The 27,659-nt window shown below is 44.9% G+C and overlaps 1 protein-coding gene across 3 annotated transcripts in view; it reads right to left on the reverse strand.

Annotated features, from left to right (window-relative positions):
• The window catches only part of scn4ab (sodium channel, voltage-gated, type IV, alpha, b), a 75,831-nt gene that overhangs the window by 18,942 nt on the left and 29,230 nt on the right, over positions 1-27,659 (reverse strand). For all 3 annotated transcript variants that reach the window (XM_075453582.1, XM_075453580.1, XM_075453581.1), the window contains exons 2-15: positions 9,765-9,948; positions 9,548-9,685; positions 9,020-9,138; positions 8,482-8,571; positions 8,199-8,327; positions 7,977-8,068; positions 7,193-7,447; positions 7,055-7,118; positions 6,612-6,753; positions 2,642-2,842; positions 2,475-2,568; positions 895-1,133; positions 239-310; positions 52-153 (exon numbers count right to left, since the gene is read on the reverse strand). In XM_075453582.1, coding sequence (XP_075309697.1) covers positions 52-153; positions 239-310; positions 895-1,133; positions 2,475-2,568; positions 2,642-2,842; positions 6,612-6,753; positions 7,055-7,118; positions 7,193-7,447; positions 7,977-8,068; positions 8,199-8,327; positions 8,482-8,571; positions 9,020-9,138; positions 9,548-9,685; positions 9,765-9,896 — 1,869 coding nt within the window. In that variant the 5' untranslated portion in view covers positions 9,897-9,948. The remainder of the gene's footprint in view (positions 1-51; positions 154-238; positions 311-894; positions 1,134-2,474; positions 2,569-2,641; positions 2,843-6,611; positions 6,754-7,054; positions 7,119-7,192; positions 7,448-7,976; positions 8,069-8,198; positions 8,328-8,481; positions 8,572-9,019; positions 9,139-9,547; positions 9,686-9,764; positions 9,949-27,659) is intronic.

Consider the following 27,659-nt stretch of genomic DNA (forward strand, 5'->3'; position numbering starts at 1 on the left):
GAGGTGGCCGATCAGCTTCTGGTCACATGATGAGAAAGATGTAGCACTGACCAATCGGAAGGAGCGCAGCACAGACAGCCCCTGAACATCGGCCAGTCCCAGCTCCACCAGACTCATGGTGACGATGATGCTGTCAAAGATGTTCCAGCCCACCTGTAACCATGACATCAGCAACACCTCGTTACCGTGGGAACGGCTGTCCTCTGCAAGCTGTTGTCTAACAGACAGGAAGTCTGACCTGAAAGTAGTAATATGGGTCCATAGCCAGAAGTTTGAGGACCATCTCAGCAGTAAAGATTCCTGTGAAGACCTGGGGGCCAGAAACCAGAGGTTAGGGGTCATATGAGTACAACATTAAGAAAAGAAGAAGAAGAAGGAGAAGCTAACTGAATGCTGAGAAGAAGCTAACTGAATGCTGAGAAGAAGCTAACTGAATGCTGAGAAGAAGCTAACTGAATGTTGAGAAGAAGCTAACTGAATGCTGAGAAGAAGCTAACTGAATGCTGAGAAGAAGCTAACTGAATGCTGAGAAGAAGCTAACTGAATGCTGAGAAGAAGCTAACTGAATGCTGAGAAGAAGCTAACTGAATGTAACCAGGACTTCATCCCTTATTCATATGTAAACACTTCATAATGACATTTGCCCCGTTTGCTAATAGTGTTTAATGGTGTTTAATGGGGCCGGCTGCTGTGTTGGTGCTCTGACACAACAGAACTCAGCTTTTGATGTCCTGGGAATGAGGAAAGTTTGGATGATGGCAACCTGGAGGCATCTTCCATAAACACCTTCAAAATTAAACTGACATCAAACTGACTGGATAAAATTTAAAATTGAAGTATTAGAACGTCTTGACTGACTTGAAAATGATTGTGTACCAGATCCTCATCACTAACCAGATTTCCAGCACTCAGCAGCCCCTCGAACTCCTCCGTCATTGGGTAATGCTCCATGGCCATAAAGACAGTGTTGAGGACAATGCAGATGGTGATGGCGAGGTCGACGAATGGGTCCATGACGATGGTGTAGAGCAGCTGTTTCAGCCTCCGCCAGCAGCCACAGCAGTTCCACTTCAGGAAGATGTCAGCAAACACATACCAACATGGAGGACACGGTCTCTGGATGTCCTCAAAGCCTGAAACAGAAACTTCTGCGTGATACAGTGTTTTCTGTGAGGGTAGGGCTTAACCTAACACTAACTAACCCTAACTAACCTAACCCTAACTAACATAACTCTAATTAACATAACCCTAACTAACCTAACCCTAACTAACATAACCCTAACTAACATAACCCTAACTAACCTAACTCTAACTAACCTAACCCTTACTAACCTAACCCTAACTAACCTAACTCTAACAAACCTAACCCTAACTAACTTAACTCTAACTAACCTAACCCTAACTAACCTAACCCTAACCCTAAAAGTCATGCCCTTAAAATCCTTCATCGTATTCATCATATTGGTCAAGTGTAACCCACAGCAGAAATACTGCTTTAAAAAAATAAAAACTTCCCTAAAACTATAAAAATCACATCAATATGTGGTGGAAATAATAGAATGTTTAAATAATGTCAAAATTATAAAATATATTTCATTTTACTCAAAATGGAGCACTGACTGAAAGTAGTTTGTCCATGAGTGTTGTAAGCTTGGCATGAGTCAGCTAGCCGTTAAGCTAAGTCGTACAATTGTAAATCCCATTGACTTATGCTAAAAGTACTTGCATACCCGAAGGCTGAATAAATAGCTCAGGGAAACAGTGGGAATTTTCATGTTTTCCTAAAATTATTCTACGTCATAGTTTTGTTATGTTAAATGTGTCAAAAGCTGCACATGAGACATTTTGAAATATGTAATGTTTTTGTGTTGAAATTGAACTGGTTTAATTGTGATGATTGACAAAACTGAACAATAAAAGTCAACTGATAAGTTATACAAAAGAATAATTAGGCATTGGCAAAGGTCAACAGTTTGTAGTGGGACCGGTCGGAGGTCGGTCACCACCGGGGGGACCGGACCCCTGAGTTACAAGCAGAAGCAGCTGGGGGGATTTTTGGCTTTTTGTAACGGTTAATTGATTTTATTTCATTAGGTTTGATTATTGTTTTATTTTTTTAATTATTTTTTAATTGTTAATGGTGCTTTATTTGTTTAATATTTTCTTTTTAATGATCTTTTTTAAATATTTTTTTGTTAGCTTTTTAAATCCCTGATTAGTGAAATTCGGGGGGGATGTGTGGGAGAGAGCATGGCCGTAGCACATATTGTTTAGGGCCAGGGTGTTCTCTGGTAAGGTTAACAATAGCAGGTGTTTGTGGATATCTCACACATCTGTGTGCTGCCATGTGGCCGGTGTGTCTTATAAAGACATTATTATTATAACATTATTACATTATTATAAATCCCCCCATCAATCTGACCCCTCTGGTCTGTTGTGCGGCGAACACCTGAGGGCATGTTGTGTGTGAGTACCGTCCATGGCTGTGGGTTCTTGCTCGTGGCTGTTTGTGTCTGCAGATGAGTTCTTCTTCTGTGTGTCGCCTGCCGCCGCCCTGCTGGCCGCCTGCTGTAAAGACAGGAAACCCAGTTCAGCTGAGAGAGTCAGGTGCTCAGACGGAGCTTCGGCTGTCACCTCGCACCTCCTCCTCCCGCCTCTTCAGCGCCTCCAGGATCTGAGCGTACTCCTCCTCCTTCTGCTTGGCCTCAGCGATGGTCGCCTCATTCTGCTCAGCGTACGCCATGGCAACCACCGCCAGGATCAGGTTTATCAGGTAGAAGGACCCGAGGAAGATGACGACCACAAAGAAGATCATGTAGGTTTTCCCTGCAGCTCGCAGTGTCTGCAGGGAAAGGTCAAAGTTCACACCAAGAGCTCTTACTGTCACTTTGAACTGTTTTTATGTTGCTGTTGAATTTGAAAACCTTTACTTTCAGTAGTTAACCCACTGAGTTAGGTTTGAATCTTATCTGGATGACCCCCCTGCCCCAGTTAAAATGGGGGGCCAAAGGAAATGCATCAAGGACACCCCTCATCCAAGGACACCCCTCATGCAAGGACACCCTTCACCCAGGGACACCCCTCATCCAAGGACACCCCTCATGCAAGGACACCCCTCATCCAAGGACACCCCTCATCCAGGGACACCCCTCATCCAGGGACACCCCTCATCCAAGGACACCCCTCATGCAAGGACACCCCTCATCCCAGGACACCCCTCATCCAAGGACATCCCTCATCCAGGGACATCCCTCATCCCAGGACACCCCTCATCCAAGGACATCCCTCATCCAGGGACATCCCTCATCCAGGGACATCCCTCATCCAAGGACACCCCTCATGCAAGGACATCCCTCATCCAGGGACACCCCTCATCTAAGGACACCCCTCATCCAAGGACACCCCTCATCCAAGGACACCCCTCATCCAAGGATACCCCTCATCCAAGGACACCCCTCATCCAGGGAGACCCCTCATGCAAGGACACCCCTCATCCAGGGACACCCCTCATGCAAGGACACCCCTCATACAAGGACACCCCTCATCCAAGGACACCCCTCATCCAGGACACCCCTCATCCAGGGACACCCCTCATTCAAGGACACCCCTCATCCAAGGACACCCCTCATCCAGGGACACCCCTCATGCAAGGACACCCCTCATCCAAGGATACCCCTCATCCAGGGACACCCCTCATGCAAGGACACCCCTCATGCAAGGACACCCCTCATCCAGGGACACCCCTCATCCAAGGACACCCCTCATCCAGGGACACCCCTCATCCAGGGACAATCCTCATCCAGGGACACCCCTCATCCAGGGACAATCCTCATCCAGGGACACCCCTCATCCAAGGACACCCCTCATCCAGGGACACCCTCATCCAAGGACACCCCTCATGCAAGGACACCCCTCATGCAAGGACACCCCTCATCCAAGGACACCCCTCATCCAGGGACACCCCTCATGCAAGGACACCCCTCATCCAAGGACACCCCTCATCCAGGGACACCCTCATCCAGAGACACCCCTCATGCAAGGACACCCCTCATCCACGGACACCCCTCATCCAGGGACACCCTCATCCAGAGACACCCCTCATGCAAGGACACCCCTCATCCAGGGACACCCTCATCCAGAGACACCCCTCATGCAAGGACACCCCTCATCCACGGACACCCCTCATCCAGGGACACCCTCATCCAGAGACACCCCTCATGCAAGGACACCCCTCATCCAGGGACACCCTCATCCAGAGACACCCCTCATGCAAGGACACCCCTCATGCAAGGACACCCCTCATCCAGAGACACCCCTCACCCAGGGACACCCCTCATGCAAGGACACCCCTCATCCAAGGACACCCCTCATGCAAGGACACCCCTCATGCAAGGACACCCCTCACCCAAGGACACCCCTCATGCAAGGACACCCCTCACCCAAGGACACCCCTCATGCAAGGACACCCCTCACCCAAGGACACCCCTCATCCAGGGACACCCCTCACCCAGACACCCCTCACCCAGAGACACCCCTCATCCAAGGACACCCCTCATCTAAGGACACCCCTCATGCAAGGACACCCCTCATCCAAGGACACCCCTCATGCAAGGACACCCCTCATCCAAGGACACCCCTCATCCAGGGACACCCTCATCCAGAGACACCCCTCATGCAAGGACACCCCTCATCCAGGGACACCCCTCATCCAGGGACACCCCTCATGCAAGGACACCCCTCATCCCAGGACACCCCTCATCCAAGGACATCCCTCATCCAGGGACATCCCTCATCCAGGGACATCCCTCATCCAAGGACACCCCTCATGCAAAGACATCCCTCATCCAGGGACACCCCTCATCTAAGGACACCCCTCATCCAAGGACACCCCTCATCCAAGGATACCCCTCATCCAAGGACACCCCTCATCCAGGGAGACCCCTCATGCAAGGACACCCCTCATCCAGGGACACCCCTCATGCAAGGACACCCCTCATCCAAGGACACCCCTCATCCAAGGACACCCCTCATCCAGGACACCCCTCATCCAGGGACACCCCTCATTCAAGGACACCCCTCATCCAAGGACACCCCTCATCCAGGGACACCCCTCATGCAAGGACACCCCTCATCCAAGGATACCCCTCATCCAGGGAAACCCCTCATGCAAGGACACCCCTCATGCAAGGACACCCCTCATCCAGGGACACCCCTCATCCAAGGACACCCCTCATCCAGGGACACCCCTCATCCAGGGACAATCCTCATCCAGGGACACCCCTCATCCAGGGACACCCCTCATCCAAGGACACCCCTCATCCAGGGACACCCTCATCCAAGGACACCCCTCATGCAAGGACACCCCTCATGCAAGGACACCCCTCATCCAAGGACACCCCTCATCCAAGGACACCCCTCATCCAGGGACACCCCTCATGCAAGGACACCCCTCATCCAAGGACACCCCTCATCCAGGGACACCCTCATCCAGAGACACCCCTCATGCAAGGACACCCCTCATCCAAGGACACCCCTCATCCAGGGACACCCTCATCCAGAGACACCCCTCATGCAAGGACACCCCTCATCCAGGGACACCCTCATCCAGAGACACCCCTCATGCAAGGACACCCCTCATGCAAGGACACCCCTCATGCAAGGACACCCCTCATCCAGAGACACCCCTCACCCAGGGACACCCCTCATGCAAGGACACCCCTCATCCAAGGACACCCCTCATGCAAGGACACCCCTCATGCAAGGACACCCCTCACCCAAAGACACCCCTCATGCAAGGACACCCCTCACCCAAGGACACCCCTCATGCAAGGACACCCCTCACCCAAGGACACCCCTCATCCAGGGACACCCCTCACCCAGAGACACCCCTCACCCAGAGACACCCCTCATCCAAGGACACCCCTCATCCAAGGACACCCCTCATGCAAGGACACCCCTCATGCAAGGACACCCCTCATCCAAGGACACCCCTCATGCAAGGACACCCCTCATCCAAGGACACCCCTCATCCAGGGACACCCTCATCCAGAGACTCCCCTCGTGCAAGGACACCCCTCATCCAGGGACACCCTCATGCAAGGACACCCCTCATGCAAGGACACTCCTCATCCAAGGACACCCCTCATGCAAGGACACCCCTCATCCAGGGACACCCCTCATCCAAGGACACCCCTAATGCAAGGACACCCCTCATCCAAGGACACCCCTCATCCAGAGACACCCCTCATGCAAGGACACCCCTCATGCAAGGACACCCCTCATCCAAGGATACCCCTCATCCAAGGACACCCCTCATGCAAGGACACCCCTCTCCAGGGACACCCTCATCTAAGGACACCCCTCATCTAAGGACACCCCTCATGCAAGGACACCCCTCATGCAAGGACACCCCTCATGCAAGGACACCCCTCATGCAAGGATACCCCTCATCCAAGGACACTCCTTATGCAAGGATACCCCTCATGCAAGGACACCCCTCATGCAAGGACACCCTCATCTAAGGACACCCCTCTCCAGGTTGATCAAGCCTCGAGGTGAATCAGTTTTGTTCTAGTGTGGCATCATCGTAGTAGGTATTTAAAAGTACTGACCAGCTGGAACAGGTTCTCCCAGAAGTCCTGGGTCATGAGTCTGAACAGAGCCAGGAAGGCCCAGCCAAAGGAGTCGTAGCTGGTGTAGTCGTAGTTGGGGTTCCTCCCTGCTTTCAGACAGATGTAGCCATCCGGACAGACCCTGAACACAGCAGCAGCGTCAGTGCTGTGGTAGGTATCCTTGTTGAAGTGTTGTTTTTTTAAAGTATTTTTTGGGGCTTTTTATGCCTTTTTAATGATAGGACAGTGTGAGAGAGACAGGAAGCAGAGAGATGGGGAAGACACGCAGCAAAGGGCCGCTCGGTGCGGGAGTCGAACCCGGGCCCGCTGCATCGAGGACTAAACCTCTGTACATGGGGCGGCTGCTTAACCCACCACGCCACCGACCGCCCCAGTTGAAGTGTTGTTAGCGTGTTGTTGTTAGCGTGTTAGCATGCACGTACCCGGCATCCGAGCTGTTCCCACACAGCAGAGCGTCCATCTGCCCCGGCAGGTGGTAGTAGTTCTCTGTCAGACACACAGCTCACCTTTAGGGTTTACTGGAAGAAGATGGTTTAAAACAACAATCTGACCTTCGTTACCTGGGTTGTTGATGTGTTCCTCAAAATTAAAGTCCCAGCTACTGTTGCTGTGGGTGCTGTTGCCATGGAGACTGGCATTGAAGGTGTGGTTGCTGAGCAACGATGGCGGCATCAGGACACATTTCTGCCTCAGGTTTCCCATGAAAAGCTGCAGACCAATCAGAGCGAAGACGCTGAGGCAGAACACAGTCAGGATCATGACGTCAGCCAGCTTCTTCACTGATTGGATGAGAGCTCCCACAATCGTCTTTAGACCTGCGGAGAGGGCGGGGCTTAAAGGCTGATCCACCAATCAGAGAAGTCAACGTCAAGTCATCAACAGAAACTACAGACCACGAGTAAACTGACACGTGCACACTTACACGTGCACACACACCTGCACGTGCACACACACTCCTGCACGTGCACACACACCTGCACGTGCACACACACTCCTGCACATGCACACCTACACGTGCACGCATACACACACGTGCACACACACACATGCACGTGTGCTTACACACGTGCACGCTCACACACACCTACATGTGCACACACACATGCACGTGCACACACACACGTGCACACACACATGCACGTGCGCTTACACACGTGCACGCTCACACACACCTACACGTGCACACACACATGCACGTTTACACACACACATGCACACATGCACGTGCGCTTACACACGTGCAAGCTCACACACACCTACACGTGCACACACACATGCACGTGCACACACACGTGCACACACACACCTACACGTGCATACACACACACACACGTGCACACTCACCAGGGATGACCGTGATGGTTTTCAGCGCTCGCAGAACTCTGAATGTCCTCAGTGCAGAAACGTTTCCCAGATCTACGAACTCCGTCAGATATCTGAAACACAGAGACCCTCTTCATCCTCCTCATCAGCTTCATCAGCTTCATCAGCTTCATTTAATCAGAGTGAGAAACCGTGGGGACTCTTTCTTATAAACCGTATGATGAGTCAGAGTTAGATTATTACGCCATGCTGATGACCATGAAGTCCAGCCAGTTCCACGGGTCTTTGAGGAAAGTGAAGCCTCCGACACAGAATCCTCTCGACAAAACTTTCACGGTTGCTTCAAACGTGTAGATGCCTGTGAACACGTACCTGTGGATGGAAACAGCAGAAAACAGTTACCCACATTTACCCTGCACCTCAAAGGGTGCAGGGCGCTGTGTTTGGTCTGAGTTTTGTTGTTTCATGTTGTGATGTCAGTCATTCCAGTGTGTGTGTGCGTGCACGTGTAGGTGCATGTGCTTACTCCACCGTCTTGCTCCATGCTGGAGGATCACTCATGGTCATGAAGACACAGTTGGCCAGAATCGTCACCATGATGAACAAACTGAATAAAGTTTTAGTTGTAAGGAAGAAGATCAGTCAGCTGGTTGTTAATCAGTAATCAGTAGATGTCTTGTTTAAGCAGTTATAGTGACCTCTGGCAGCTGATTGGTTAAATGTGTCATGTGATGTGATGTGTCATGATGTTGTCAGACATGTGCAGAGTGACATCATGAAGGTGTCAGAGTGACATCATGATGGTGTCAGACATGTGCAGAGTGACATCATGATGGTGTCAGACATGTGCAGAGTGACATCATGATGGTGTCAGACATGTGCAGAGTGACATCATGATGGTGTCAAACATGTGCAGAGTGACATCATGATGGTGTCAGACATGTGCAGAGTGACATCACGATGGTGTCAGACATGTGCAGAGTGACATCATGATGGTGTCAGACATGTGCAGAGTGACATCATGATGGTGTCAGACATGTGCAGAGTGACATCATGAAGGATATGAATGGATCAGGATCCTGATGGAGTAGATCCTCAGACGACTGAACGGGCTCAGCCAGTAACAGGCGGGCTCAGCATTAAACCTGTAGATGGTGTTTCCTTTGCTGAGCACGATGAAGGTCTGCAGATGGGAGAGAGACAGGTGACATTGATAATGAGCCAAACTAAAAGAACTTCTGCAGACAAACAAACAAACGATAAAAAATGACTTCAACCAAAACAACTCAACAGAACTAGTTTAAATCTTTTAGCTCAGCAGATTTCTTCATTCAGTTCCTCCAGCTGCTCATCGACTCCAGCGAGGAAACTAAAGAATCCGATGCCTCTGCATCTTATTGCATCTGGAACCACATATGGAAAGCTGCTGCTCTCAGATTACATTCTGACTTCATGTGCTGTGTTTATGAATAAAACTGAATTTATTTCAGTTCATCCTTAATGGACACACATAATATATAATAATATATATATATGTATATATCTTTAGGTTGTACTCTGAATCCTTCTCCACAGCGGGTGGGCTTACAGACCTTCTGGGATTGGTAGAAGGGATCCAGTTCTTCCAGTGGGGTGTTGATAAACTCAGGGGGGGGGTCTCCGTAGATGAACGGGAGGGGCTTCCCGGCCTCCAGATCGCTGGCAGGTTTTGGAAGGTCTTCCTCTGCTATCTGTGACTCAGAATCAGGGTTATCTCAGGTTATCATCGTTCAGATTCCTGATGATGGCGGTTGGACGCATGTTTCCTACCTCGATGTTCTTCTCCTTCCTCCTCTGCTGCTCCTTCTCCTCAGCTTCATGCCGCCGCTGGATTTCCTCCAGTGAGGCCGGGGTGAAGTGTCTGAATACCTCTGCACCAACAGGGGGCAGCAGAGGCGCCATCTTGGCATCGTGCAGCACCTCCCAAGGTTTTGTGTTGCCTAGCAACTGGCTCCTGCAGAATACAAGCAGGAGAGAAGTCAGCGTGGTGATGGAAACTGTGAAGGATGCAAAACAAGACAATAAAAACAAAACAACAAAAACAAGACAACAAAAACAAGACAGCAAAAACAAGGCAACAAAAACAAAAACAAAGCAACAAAAACAAGACAACAAAAACAAAACAACAAAAACAAGACAACAAAAGCAAGACAACAAAAACAAGACAACAAAAACAAGACAATGCAACAAAAACAAAACAACATAAACAAGACAACAAAAACAAAAACAAAACAACAAAAACAAGACAACAAAAACAAGACAAAAACAAGACAACAAAAACAAAAACAAGACAACATAAACAAGACAACAAAAACAAGACAACAAGAACAAGACAACAAAAACAAGGCAACAAAAACAAGACAAAAAGAAAACAAAACAAGACAACAAAAACAAAACAAAACAAGACAACAAAGACAAGACAACAAAAACAAAGCAAGACAACAAAAACAAGACAACAAAAACAAAACAACAATAACAATACCAAAACAAGACAACAAAACAAAATAAAACAAGAAAACACAAAGCAAACTCACATAACCTGGGGGGTATTCCTAGAAGCTGGCTTAGCGGAAAGCCTGGCTTATTTTGCTACTTCTGGCTAAATTTAGCAAGAGTTCCGTTCCATAAAGGTGGCTTATTTGAACGCCCGCTGAGTAACCATGGTAGTTTATGCTGCTGAACTAGCCTGGTCTCGGGCAGGCTAAAGTTGAAGCTTAGCTTAGCTGCAACTCAAAAAATGTCCGACCGGCTGAAACGGACTCCGGAAAGAAATGTTCACCTAGAATTCTGCGCTCCCGCAACTCATGTCTTGTCTAAAAAACGAAGCAAAAACTGGTTATCATATCACCACCTTCACTGTCTCGAAAAATCAATCAGTCGGTGCCAGTGCAACTAAAGAAACGCAACTATACACACGTATTGAACATGAAATTAAATGAGACAGAACATGGTATTCATTAAAACTAATCAATACCTAACAAACATCCGATCTACACCCACGTAGGACCAGACTCAGAAAAATGGGGGACAGCTAATAATGTTAATGATACAAATTATTGAAAGCTCCTTTCAAAACAGTCAAGGACAAATAAGATATTAGATAAAACGCAGGAATTAAAACATCATACCATATTGAAAATACACAGAACGGAGCAATAAATGGAGGTAAGCAAAGTTAAACGGATGGGTTTTGAGTTAAGACTTGAACAGAGGGAGAGTGTCAGTATTGCGAATGTCGGGGGGGGGGGCACCTCTGTCCTTTCAGGCTGCTGCTCCACATTTACAGTAGCCGATAATGTAAAACAACCTACTGACTGAAGTATTTGCATTAAGTTCATCATCTCCCTCAGGCTTCCCTAATGTTATCGGTGCACTACACTGTACCCATGTACGCATCCAAGGCAAGGCAATGTGTAGAGCACAATTCGTACACATGGCAATTCAAAGTGCTTTACAGCTACATAAAATCACAAGAAGGCAATAAAATCATTCCAAAAAACAAAAAAATCATTAATTAATTAATTTAAAAGTGAAGAGTGCAGATACAATACTTTCAGGTGTCATATGCACATCTAAATAGAACTGTTTTCAGTCTGGATTTAAACATTGTCACATTGTCCAGGCCCCTGCTGGACCCGTGGAGGCTGACTATGTAAACCGAACATTTTTCCATATCCTAAATGTACAGGTACACTTGGGGATAATTGTCCATAGACTCTGAACTGGATTTCTCATTTTGAAAAGTACCACATCAACCCCTTTGAGTAATGCTGAGCAATGTTACATTTATGCCCTGTGAAAGCTCATCATTGACTCCTATCCTCCGTGCATACAGATGATCTGTGATGGAGCTCATTTCATTTCCAACATTGAGGCTAAATGGCCGGGATCAGTTCATGATTCTAGGATGTTCCGAGCATCCTCACTGGCACAGAGGTTTGCACAAGGCAAGAGAATTTTACTGACCTGAAGGAGTGTACTTTTGAAGTAAGGTGTAGCATAGGCAGAATTTTGGTAATCTAATGAGAGGTCAGGTGTAGAGGTCATCTTAAGGAATTTAAAGTGCTCGTCATACTTTATTATAGATAACCATATAAGGTACATATTGCATCAAATTGCCTAAAGTCTTAACACATGTATATCCATCCAACATTTCTCTTATTCTGCAGGAGAGTTCAATGGTGTCCTGCTTGGGGACAGAGGCTATGCATGCTGGCCGTACCTCCTCACGCCATATCCTGATCCAGGAACAAGGGCATGCACATGCACATGCACATGCACATGCACATGCACATGCACATGCACATGCACATGCACATGCACATGCTAAAACAAGGGCACGGATAGAAATGACCTTTGGCCAAATTAAATACAGGTTCATTGCTTAAAGTTCTCAGGCACCATGGCTGACTTCTGACAGAGCCATCTTAAATGAATAGTATACTTCATATTTTATACATTTTGTCTTGTGGACAACTTTTCAGGCTGAAGTCTTTTCTTCCTTGAGTCCCTGCAGGTTCCAGTGCCTGAAAGGACTCAGTTTCTCCTGACACAGTGAGGGACCTATACAGGGACACATATTTCCTTTGATCCTTGTTGTTGTGACCTTTGAGTTAGAACTTCTTTTCATAATTTAGCATTGACACAGTAGCAGTTTAAGTCAGAGCAAGTGTAAGAAGGCTAAATGGACAGAGATTATTTATAACTTTCCACATGTTTAGGTCATGGCACCCCACTGTGAATATAAATGTAAAAAACACATTTCTAACACTTTGCATGAACCGTACAATAATGACAAGTTTGAGTTCAAGTTGTGTTGAATTGTTTAATTATTATTACATGTTTATCAAGCTGTGGAGAGAAAACAGAATTAAATACAGTTCACAACACGAAATTCTCCTTTATCTGAATTTATACTAACATCCCTCTCTAGTTTCATAATCTCTAGCTTGATCTTTTTTATTTTCAGTTTCTTGTATTCCATATCTAGTTTGGTGCTCTCTTTATTGGACAAACACATTTCTTCAAAGGCTACTTACCACTCTGAAATATGTTCCTGTACTTTACCTTCACTTGCTGCCAGGTACGCTTTTGGCTGTTAAGATTGCTCCTGTTGAGATGTAACAGTGAAAAATTAATATGTGGGTCTCACACACAGGATAATATAGTCACAAAGTATGATGACGCGTGTCGATTATTGGGTTATTAATAAAGTGAGCAGGGCCAGTATATTTGTGCTGTACATCTCATACAGAGACAATTCAGCATGCTTTATGTAAACACATTATAACACCAAGAGGAGAGCATAAATACATGAGGACAGTAAAATGAATGTCAATGGTATGAAACTTTCATAACTTACGCGTTTAGTCTGTCTGCAGTTGTTAGCCGTTTCTTCGCTTTATTGATCGCAGCTGTATTACCATTTCTGGTGATGACACTTTTAAAATCCTCAAACAGCTCCATCAGCATTATTTGTTCAGCTGCCGAAAAAATAACAGCTCTTGTCTCGCTCTCCTTTTCACACAGATCTCCGTTTTTCCACAATCTACTCGTCAGGGCTTCTTACGTTCCGCGTGCACTCGCACTAAGCTAGGCTATGTAAGCCTCGCTTGGATTAGCCTCACCGAGATGCAGCTAAAATGTCTTCGTGGAACGACTTGAGGCTTAATTGGGAGATGGCGCTAGTTCAAGCGACGCTTTCCGGCTATAGCCTGGCTTTCTTTAGCTACTTTCTAGGAATACCCCCCTGTTCCTAATCAGCACTGCTCATGGGTGCGCTTCCATGGCAACACAGGACCAGGTGACCTCAAAAAGAAGGAGAAAAGAATCAACACAAAATCTTAAACATTAAGTTAACACATTACCAAGTTTAAACCGTGCCCAAACAGAAAAACCCACATTAGATCAGAATATAAAAAAATACAAACATACACATGTTAGTGAGGGAAAAATACAAAAAATACAAAAACAAGACAACAAAAACAAGACAACAAAAACAAGACAACAAAACAAGACAACAAAAACAAAACAACAAAAACACAAACAAGACAACAAAAACAAAACAAACTCACATAATCATGACAGTTACACACAATGAACCAGATCTAACATCCAGCCAATCACAGGTGACCACCTGATAACCTGAACCTGAAGCAAACAGGTTCCTCAGCCCCACAGAGAACCAGAGACCAGTTTCTCTGAGAGGATGCCCGAGATGTTGGTCTGACCCAGAGACACAAACATGTTGGTCTGACCCAGAGACACAAACCCAGCAGGACTGTTTACAGCTCTGAGAAACGTCCTCAGTAATCATCCAGCTGCCTCCGGTTCTACAACCTCACAACCCACCAATCAGAGCAGTCTTTATGAAAGTAAAACCAAAGCAGAGTGAGTGTCTGGGTGTTGTAGTTTAGTTCAGGAGTTCTCTGATGTTCAGGACTCCATCCCTCTGACTCACACTTCTCCACTTCTGTTCCTCAGCTGCTGCTGGTTTTAATACATTTTGTGTTTTTTTGTGTTTTATTTTGTTTTTTTTTATTTTGTGTTTTTCTGTTTTATTTTTATTTATTTTTATTTTGGGTTTTTTGTTTTATTTGTGTTTTATTTTTTATTTATTTGGTGTTTTTCTGTTTTATTTTGTGTTTTTTTGTTTTATTTGGTGTTTTTCTGTTTTATTTTGGTTTTTTTCAGTTTCCTCGAATGTTTTAAGGACACACTGCACACCATGCTGAGATATGCCAAGTTTTCAGCTAACAGCTCTTTGGGAATCACCTTGTTGCTGCAGAAATCCTGTTTTCTGTCTGTCAGACTGTGTTATCTGTGCTGTTTTTGGGAACAGATGATGCGTCTCAGGGACAGGCTGCTGGATCAGATCTCTATAAACCCCTCCTGTGATGGTTTGCCCCACCCTCTGGTTGCCATGGCAGCAGCAGCTGTTGGGAGGCATCAGTTTGACCCTCCGGTGTACGGTTACAGCACTAGATGACCCAGCTCATTCCAACGCTCACACACTCCTCATTCCTCCGTGAGTTCCTACACGGCTTCCTTTCAGCCCCTCCTCACCTCCTCTGATCAGCCGCTGACCTCCTGCTCTCACTTCCTTTCATCTTCTTACTCCTTCAGGCTATTTCTGGCACACAATTAAACATGTCGCAGCTGATTCTCTGAGGATATACTTAAAAACTTGCTGACTTTGATGAAATATTTTTATGGACCAGAGGGGTGAAGAGTTCAGATGGATCTGAAACATTGCTTTAGCTTTTCTGTCTGTTTGAACTCTCCATATGATCCATATGATCACTGCCGGCTCACAGACTTTATTTTACTGGTTTCAGCTTTCATAGAACTGAATTATTGAGGGAAGTTTGTCATTCTTGACACTCTGGAGCTGGAGTAACCAAAATGAAAGCTGCTGTCCAAAAATGTATTATTTGATAGATTTATTGATTGAAATAAGATACAGAAGCTTCGTGAGTCCGTCGGATCACCATCAGTGCTGGTTCCCACAAATATTAGGATACACGCTAAATAAAGCCTCACACACAGCTGTTTACTCTGCAAGGGGAGCTTTAAGGGACGGTGGGGAAGGCTGTGAGGACCATCTGACCATCTAACCATCATCTAACCATCATCTAACAATCTGACCATCATCTGACCATCATCTAACCATCATCTAACCATCATCTAACCTTCATCTGACCATCTGACCATCATCTGACCATCATCTGACCATCATCTGACCATCTGACCATCATCTGACTATCATCTAACCATCTAACCATCATCTGACCATCATCTGACCATCTAACCATCATCTGACCATCATCTGACCATCATCTGACCATCTAACCATCATCTGACCATCATCTGACCATCATCTGACCATCATCTGACCATCATCTAACCATCATCTGACCATCATCTGACCATCATCTGACCATCATCTGACCATCATCTGACCATCATCTAACCATCATCTGACCATCATCTGACCATCATCTGACCATCATCTGACCATCATCTAACCATCATCTAACCATCATCTAACCATCATCTGACCATCATCTGACCATCTAACCATCATCTGACCATCATCTGACCATCATCTAACCATCTGACCATCATCTGACCATCATCTGACCATCATCTGACCATCTAACCATCATCTGACCATCATCTGACCATCATCTGACCATCATCTGACCATCATCTGACCATCATCTGACCATCATCTAACCATCATCTGACCATCATCTGACCATCATCTAACCATCATCTAACCATCATCTGACCATCATCTAACCATCTGACCATCATCTGACCATCATCTGACCATCATCTGACCATCTAACCATCATCTGACCATCATCTAACCATCATCTAACCATCATCTGACCATCATCTGACCATCATCTGACCATCATCTAACCATCATCTGACCATCATCTGATCATCATCTGACCATCATCTGACCATCATCTGACCATCATCTGACCATCATCTAACCATCATCTGACCATCATCTAACCATCATCTGACCATCATCTGACCATCATCTGACCATCATCTGACCATCATCTAACCATCATCTGACCATCATCTGACCATCATCTAACCATCATCTAACCATCATCTGACCATCATCTAACCATCTGACCATCATCTGACCATCATCTGACCATCATCTGACCATCTAACCATCATCTGACCATCATCTAACCATCATCTAACCATCATCTGACCATCATCTGACCATCATCTGACCATCATCTAACCATCATCTGACCATCATCTGATCATCATCTGACCATCATCTGACCATCATCTGACCATCATCTGACCATCATCTGACCATCATCTGACCATCATCTGACCATCATCTAACCATCATCTGACCATCATCTGACCATCATCTAACCATCATCTAACCATCATCTGACCATCATCTAACCATCATCTAACCATCATCTAACCATCATCTGACCATCATCTGACCATCATCTGACCATCATCTGACCATCATCTAACCATCATCTGACCATCATCTAACCATCATCTGACCATCATCTGACCATCATCTGACCATCATCTAACCATCATCTGACCATCATCTGATCATCATCTAACCATCATCTGACCATCATCTGACCATCATCTGACCATCATCTGACCATCATCTAACCATCATCTGACCATCATCTAACCATCATCTAACCATCATCTGACCATCATCTGATCATCATCTGACCATCATCTGACCATCATCTGACCATCATCTGACCATCATCTAACCATCATCTGACCATCTGACCATCATCTGACCATCATCTAACCATCATCTGACCATCATCTGACCATCATCTAACCATCATCTGACCATCTGACCATCATCTGACCATCATCTAACCATCATCTGACCATCATCTGACCATCATCTAACCATCATCTGACCATCTGACCATCATCTGACCATCATCTAACCATCATCTGACCATCTAACCATCATCTAACCATCATCTGACCATCATCTGACCATCATCTAACCATCATCTGACCATCTAACCATCATCTGACCATCATCTAACCATCATCTGACCATCATCTGACCATCATCTAACCATCATCTGACCATCATCTAACCATCATCTGACCATCATCTAACCATCATCTGACCATCATCTGACCATCATCTGACCATCTGACCATCATCTGACCATCATCTGACCATCATCTGACCATCATCTAACCATCATCTGACCATCTGACCATCATCTGACCATCATCTAACCATCATCTGACCATCTGACCATCATCTGACCATCATCTAACCATCATCTGACCATCTGACCATCATCTGACCATCATCTAACCATCATCTAACCATCATCTAACCATCTGACCATCATCTGACCATCATCTAACCATCATCTGACCATCTGACCATCATCTGACCATCATCTAACCATCATCTGACCATCTGACCATCATCTGACCATCATCTGACCATCTAACCATCATCTGACCATCATCTAACCATCATCTGACCATCTGACCATCATCTGACCATCATCTAACCATCATCTGACCATCTGACCATCATCTGACCATCATCTGACCATCTAACCATCATCTGACCATCATCTAACCATCATCTGACCATCTGACCATCATCTGACCATCATCTAACCATCATCTAACCATCATCTAACCATCTGACCATCATCTGACCATCATCTAACCATCATCTGACCATCTGACCATCATCTGACCATCATCTAACCATCATCTGACCATCATCTGACCATCATCTGACCATCATCTGACCATCTAACCATCATCTGACCATCATCTAACCATCATCTAACCACCATCTGACCATCATCTAACCATCATCTGACCATCTGACCATCATCTGACCATCATCTGACCATCATCTGACCATCATCTGACCATCATCTAACCATCATCTGACCATCATCTGACCATCATCTGACCATCATCTGACCATCATCTGACCATCATCTAACCATCATCTGACCATCATCTGACCATCATCTGACCATCATCTAACCATCATCTGACCATCATCTAACCATCATCTGACCATCATCTGACCATCATCTGACCATCATCTGACCATCATCTAACAATCATCTAACATCATCTGACCATCATCTGACCATCATCTAACCATCATCTAACCATCATCTGACCATCATCTAACCATCATCTGACCATCATCTGACCATCATCTGACCATCATCTAACCATCATCTGACCATCATCTAACCATCATCTAACCATCATCTGACCATCATCTGACCATCATCTAACCATCATCTGACCATCATCTGACCATCATCTGACCATCATCTAACCATCTAACCATCATCTGACCATCATCTAACCATCATCTAACCACCATCTGACCATCATCTAACCATCATCTGACCATCATCTGACCATCATCTGACCATCATCTGACCATCATCTAACCACCATCTAACCATCATCTGACCATCATCTAACCATCATCTAACCACCATCTAACCATCATCTAACCATCATCTAACCATCATCTAACCATCATCTAACCATCATCTGACCATCATCTGACCATCATCTAACCATCATCTGACCATCATCTGACCATCATCTGACCATCATCTAACCATCTAACCATCATCTGACCATCATCTAACCATCATCTAACCACCATCTGACCATCTGACCATCATCTGACCATCATCTGACCATCATCTAACCATCATCTGACCATCATCTAACCATCATCTGACCATCATCTGACCATCATCTGACCATCATCTGACCATCATCTGACCATCATCTGACCATCATCTAACATCATCTGACCATCATCTGACCATCATCTGACCATCATCTAACCATCATCTAACCATCATCTGACCATCATCTGACCATCATCTGACCATCATCTAACCATCATCTGACCATCATCTGACCATCATCTAACATCATCTGACCATCATCTGACCATCATCTGACCATCATCTAACCATCATCTAACCATCATCTGACCATCATCTGACCATCATCTGACCATCATCTAACCATCATCTAACCATCATCTGACCATCATCTGACCATCATCTAACCATCATCTAACCATCATCTAACCATCATCTGACCATCATCTGACCATCATCTGACCATCATCTGACCATCATCTAACCATCATCTAACCATCATCTAACCATCATCTGACCATCATCTAACCATCATCTGACCATCATCTGACCATCATCTGACCTCAATCTGACCATCATCTGACCATCATCTGACCATCATCTGACCATCATCTAACCATCATCTAACCATCATCTGACCATCATCTGACCATCATCTGACAATCATCTGACCATCATCTAACCATCATCTAACATCATCTACCATCATCTGACCATCATCTGACCATCATCTGACCATCATCTAACCATCATCTGACCATCATCTGACCATCATCTGACCATCATCTGACCATCATCTAACCATCATCTGACCATCATCTGACCATCATCTAACCATCATCTAACCATCATCTAACCCATCGACATCATCTGACCATCATCTGACCATCATCTGACCATCATCTTACCATCATCTAACCATCATCTACCATCATCTGACCATCATCTGACCATCATCTGACCATCATCTGACCATCATCTAACCATCATCTAACCATCATCTACCATCATCTAACCATCATCTGACCATCATCTGACCATCATCTGACCATCATCTAACCTCATTGACCATCATCGACCATCATCTAAACCATCATCTAACCATCATCTGACCATCATCTAACCATCATCTGACATCATCTGACCATCATCTGACCATCATCTGACCATCATCTGACCATCATCTGACCATCATCTGACCATCATCTGACCATCATCTGACATCATCTAATGCCATCATCTGACCATCATCTCCCCGACCATCATCTAACCATCATCTGACCATCGATCTGACCATCATCTGACCATCATCTGACCATCATCTGAACCATCATCTGACCATCATCTGAACCATCATCTAACCATCATCTAACCATCATCTGACCATCATCTGACCATCATCTAACCATCATCTGACCATCATCTGACCATCATCTAACCATCATCTAACCATCATCTAACCATCATCTGACCATCATCTGACCATCATCTAACCATCATCTAACCATCATCTAACCATCATCTAATCCATCATCTGACCATCATCTGACCATCATCTGACCATCATCTGACCATCATCTGACCATCATCTAGACCATCATCTAACCATCATCTAACCATCATCTGACCATCATCTGACCATCATCTGACCATCATCTAACCATCATCTAACCATCATCTGACATCATCTGACCATCATCTAACCATTCATCTGACCATCATCTGACAATCATCTAACCATCATCTAACCATCATCTGACCATCATCTGACCATCATCTGACCATCATCTGACCATCATCTACCATCATCTAACCATCATCTAACCATCATCTGACCATCATCTGACCATCATCTGACTATCATCTAACCATCATCTGACCATCATCTGACCATCTGACCATCATCTGACCATCATCTAACCATCATCTAACCATCATCTGACCATCATCTGACCATCATCTGACCATCATCTAACCATCATCTGACCATCTGACCATCATCTGACCATCATCTGACCATCATCTGACCATCATCTAACCATCATCTAACCATCATCTAACCATCATCTGACCATCTGACCATCATCTGACCATCATCTGACCATATCTAACCATCACTAACCATCATCTGACCATCATCTAACCATCATCTAACCATCATCTAACATCATCTGACCATCTGACCATCATCTGACCATCATCTAACCATCATCTAACCATCATCTAACCATCATCTGACCATCATCTAACCATCATCTGACCATCTGACCATCATCTGACCATCATCTAACATCATCTGACCTCTGACCATCATCTGACCATCATCTGACCATCATCTGAACCATCATCTACCATCATCTGACATCATCTGACCATCATCTAACCATCATCTGACCATCTGACCATCATCTGACATCATCTGACCATCATCTGACCATCATCTAACCATGCATCTGACCATCATCTAACCATCATCTAACCATCATCTGACCATCATCTGACCATCATCTAACCATCATCTGACCATCATCTGACCATCATCTAACCATCATCTAACCATCATCTAACCATCATCTGACCACTGACCATCATCTGACCATCATCTGACCATCATCTGACCATCATCTAACCATCATCTGACCATCATCTGACCATCATCTAACCATCATCTGACCATCATCTGACCATCATCTGACCATCATCTAACCATCATCTACCATCATCTACCATCATCTAACCATCATCTAACCATCATCTGAACCATCATCTAACCATCATCTGACCATCATCTACCATCATCTAACCATCATCTGACCATCATCTGACCATCATCTGACATCATCTAACCATCATCTGACCATCATCTGACCATCATCTGACCATCATCTGACCATCATCTAACCATCATCTGACCATCATCTGACCATCATCTGACCATCATCTAACATCATTACCCATCTGACCATCATCTGACCATCATCTAACCATCATCTGACCATCATCTAACCATCATCTGACCATCACCTGACCATCATCTGACCATCATCTGACCATCATCTGACCATCATCTGACCATCATCTAACCATCATCTGACCATCACCTGACCATCATCTAACCATCATCTGACCATCATCTGACCATCATCTGACCATCATCTAACCATCATCTGACCATCATTGACCATCATCTGACCATCATCTGACCATCATCTGGACCATCATCTGACCATCATCTGACCATCATCTGACCATCATCTAACCATCATTGACCATCATCTGACCATCATCTGACCATCATCTGACCATCATCTAACCATCATCTGACCATCATCTAACCATCATCTAACCATCATCTGACCATCATCTAACCATCATCTAACCATCATCTGACCATCATCTGACCATCATCTAACCATCATCTGACCATCACCTGACCATCATCTAACCATCATCTGACCATCATCTGACCATCATCTGACCATCATCTAACCATCATCTGACCATCATCTGACCATCATCTGACCATCATCTGACCATCATCTGACCATCATCTGACCATCATCTGACCATCATCTGACCATCATCTAACCATCATCTGACCATCATCTGACCATCATCTGACCATCATCTGACCATCATCTAACCATCATCTGACCATCATCTAACCATCATCTAACCATCATCTGACCATCATCTAACCATCATCTGACCATCATCTACATCATCTGACCATCATCTGACCATCATCTGACCATCATCTAACCATCATCTACCATCATCTGACCATCATCTGACCATCATCTAACCATCATCTGACCATCATCTGACCATCATCTGACCATCATCTGACCATCATCTAACCATCATCTGACATCATCTGACCATCATCTGACCATCATCTAACCATCATCTGACCATCATCTAACCATCATCTGACCATCATCTACCATCATCTAACCATCATCTAACCATCATCTAACCATCATCTAACCATCATCTAACCATCATCTGACCATCATCTGACCATCATCTGACCATCATCTACCATCATCTAACCATCATCTGACCATCATCTAACCATCATCTAACCATCATCTGACCATCATCTGACCATCATCTGACTATCATCTAACCATCATCTGACCATCATCTGACCATCATCTGACCATCATCTGACCATCATCTAACCATCATCTAACCATCATCTGACCATCATCTAACTATCATCTGACCATCATCTGACCATCATCTGACCATCATCTAACCATCATCTGACCATCATCTGACCATCATCTGACCATCATCTGACCATCATCTGGCCATCATCTGACCATCATCTAACCATCATCTGACCATCATCTAACCATCATCTGACCATCATCTGAACCATCATCTGACCATCATCTGACCATCATCTAACCATCATCTGACCATCATCTGACATCATCTGACCATCATCTAACCATCATCTACCATCATCTGACCATCATCTACCATCATCTGACCATCATCTGACCATCATCTGACCATCATCTGACCATCATCTGACCATCATCTAACCATCATCTAACCATCATCTAACCATCATCTAACCATCATCTGAACCATCATCTAACCATCTCTTGACCATCATCTGACCATCATCTAACCATCATCTAACCATCATCTGACCATCATCTAACCATCATCTAACCATCATCTGACCATCATCTGACCATCATTCTACCATCATCTGACCATCAATCTAACAATCATCTGACCATCATCTGACCATCATCTAACCATCACTGACCATCATCTGACCATCATCTGACCATCATCTGACCATCATCTGACCATCATCTGACCATCATCTGACCATCATCTAACCATCATCTGACCATCATCTGACATCATCTGACCATCATCTGACCATCATCTAACCATCATCTGACCATCATCTGACCATCATCTGACCATCATCTGACCATCATCTGACCATCATCTGACCATCATCTGACCATCATCTGACCATCATCTGACCATCATCTGACCATCATCTAACAATCATCTGACCATCATCTGACCATCATCTAACATCATCTGACCATCATCTGACCATCATCTAACCATCATCTGACCATCATCTAACCATCATCTAACCATCATCTGACCATCATCTGACCATCATCTGACCATCATCTGACATCATCTGACCATCATCTAACCATCATCTAACCATCATCTGACCATCATCTAACCATCATCTGACCATCATCTGACCATCATCTAACCATCATCTGACCATCATCTGACCATCATCTAACCATCATCTGACCATCATCTGACCATCATCTGACCATCATCTGACCATCATCTAACCATCATCTGACCATCATCTAACCATCATCTGACCATCATCTGACCATCATCTAACCACATCTGACCATCATCTAACCATCATCTGACCATCATCTGAACCATCATCTGACCATCATCTAACCATCATCTAACCATCATCTACCATCATCTGACCATCATCTAACCATCATCTAACCATCATCTGACCATCATCTAACCATCATCTGACATCATCTGACCATCATCTAACCATCATCTGACCATCATCTGACCATCATCTGACCATCATCTAACCATCATCTAACCATCATCTAACCATCATCTGACCATCATCTGACCATCATCTAACCATCATCCTAACCATCATCTGACCATCATCTGACCATCATCTAACCATCATCTGACCATCATCTGACCATCATCTAACCATCATCTAACCATCATCTGACCATCATCTGACCATCATCTGACCATCATCTGACCATCATCTAACCATCATCTAACCATCATCTAACCATCATCTGACCATCATCTGACCATCATCTAACCATCATCTAACCATCATCTGACCATCATCTGACCATCATCTGACCATCATCTACCATCATGACCATCATCTGACCATCATCTGACCATCATCTGACCATCATCTGACCATCATCTGACCATCATCTAACCATCTGACCATCATCTGACCATCATCTGACCATCATCTAACCATCATCTAACCATCATCTGACCATCATCTAACCATCATCTGACCATCATCTGACCATCATCTAACCATCATCTAACCATCATCTAACCATCATCTGACCATCATCTGACCATCATCTGACCATCATCTGACCATCATCTGACCATCATCTGACCATCATCTGACCATCATCTAACCATCATCTGACCATCATCTGACCATCATCTGACCATCATCTGACCATCATCTAACCATCATCTAACCATCATCTGACCATCATCTGACCATCATCTAACCATCATCTAACCATCATCTGACCATCATCTGACCATCTGACCATCATCTGACCATCATCTGACCATCATCTAACCATCTGACCATCATCTAACCATCATCTGACCATCATCTAACCATCATCTGACCATCATCTAACCACATCCATCTGACCATCATCTAACCATCTGACCATCATCTGACCATCATCTGACCATCATCTAACCATCTGACCATCATCTAACCATACATCTGACCATCATCTAACCATCATCTGACCATCATCTGACCATCATCTAACCATCATCTAACCATCATCTGAACCATCATCTGACCATCATCTGACCATCATCTAACCATCATCTGACCATCATCTACCATCATCTGACCATCATCTAACCATCATCTAACATCATCTAACCATCATCTGACCATCATCTGGACCATCATCTGACCATCATCTGACCATCATCTGACCATCATCTGACCATCATCTGACCATCATCTGACCATCATCTAACCATCATCTGACCATCATCTAACCATCATCTGACCATCATCTAACCATCATCTGACCATCATCTAACCATCATCTGACCATCATCTGACCATCATCTAACCATCATCTGACCATCATCTGACCATCATCTGACCATCATCTGACCATCATCTGACCATCATCTAACCATCATCTGACCATCATCTAACCATCATCTGACCATCATCTAACCATCATCTGACCATCATCTAACACATCATCTGACCATCATCTGACCCATCATCTAACCATCATCTGACCATCATCTGACCATCATCTGACCATCATCTGACCATCATCTGACCATCATCTGACCATCATCTGACCATCATCTGACCATCATCTGACCATCATCTGACCATCATCTAACCATCATCTGACCATCATCTGAACCATCATCTAACCATCATCTGACCATCATCTGACCATCATCTAACCATCATCTGACCATCATCTGACCATCATCTGACCATCATCTGACCCATCATCTGACCATCATCTGACCATCATCTGACCATCATCTGACCATCATCCTAACCATCATCTGACACCATCATCTACCATCATCTGACCATCATCTAACCATCATCTGACCATCATCTACCATCATCTACCATCATCTGACAATCATCTGACCATCATCCATCTGAACCATCATCTGACCATCATCTAACCATCATCTAACCATCATCTGACCATCATCTGACCCATCATCTGACCATCATCTGACCATCATCTGACCATCATCTGACCATCATCTGACCATCATCTGACCATCATCTGACCATCATCTGACCATCATCTGACCATCATCTGACCATCATCTAACCATCATCTGACCATCATCTAACCATCATCCTGACCATCATCTAACCATCATCTGACCATCATCTGACCATCATCTGACCATCATCTGACCATCATCTGACCATCATCTAACCATCATCTGACCATCATCTGACCATCATCTGACCATCATCTGACCATCATCTGACCATCATCTGACCATCATCTGACCATCATCTGACCATCATCTGACCATCATCTGACCATCATCTGACCATCATCTGACCATCATCTGACCATCATCTAACCATCATCTGACCATCATCTAACCATCATCTGACCATCATCTGACCATCATCTGACCATCATCTGACCATCATCTGACCATCATCTGACCAACATCTGACCATCATCTAACCATCATCTGAATCATCATCTGACCATCATCTGACCATCATCTGACCATCATCTGACCATCATCTAACCATCATCTGACCATCATCTGACCATCATCTGACCATCATCTGACCATCATCTGACCATCATCTGACCATCATCTGACCATCATCTGATCATCATCTGACCATCATCTGACCCTCATTGACCATCATCTGACCATCATCCTGACCATCATCTGACCATCATCTGACCATCATCTGACCATCATCTAACCATCATCTAACCATCATCTGACCATCATCTAACATCATCTGACCATCATCTGACATCATCTGACCATCATCTGACCATCATCTGACCATCATCTGACCATCATCTGACCATCATCTGACCATCATCTA

The sequence above is a fragment of the Odontesthes bonariensis genome, chromosome 21 (assembly GCF_027942865.1).
Source record: "Odontesthes bonariensis isolate fOdoBon6 chromosome 21, fOdoBon6.hap1, whole genome shotgun sequence".
NCBI classification, from domain to species: Eukaryota; Metazoa; Chordata; class Actinopteri; order Atheriniformes; family Atherinopsidae; genus Odontesthes; species Odontesthes bonariensis.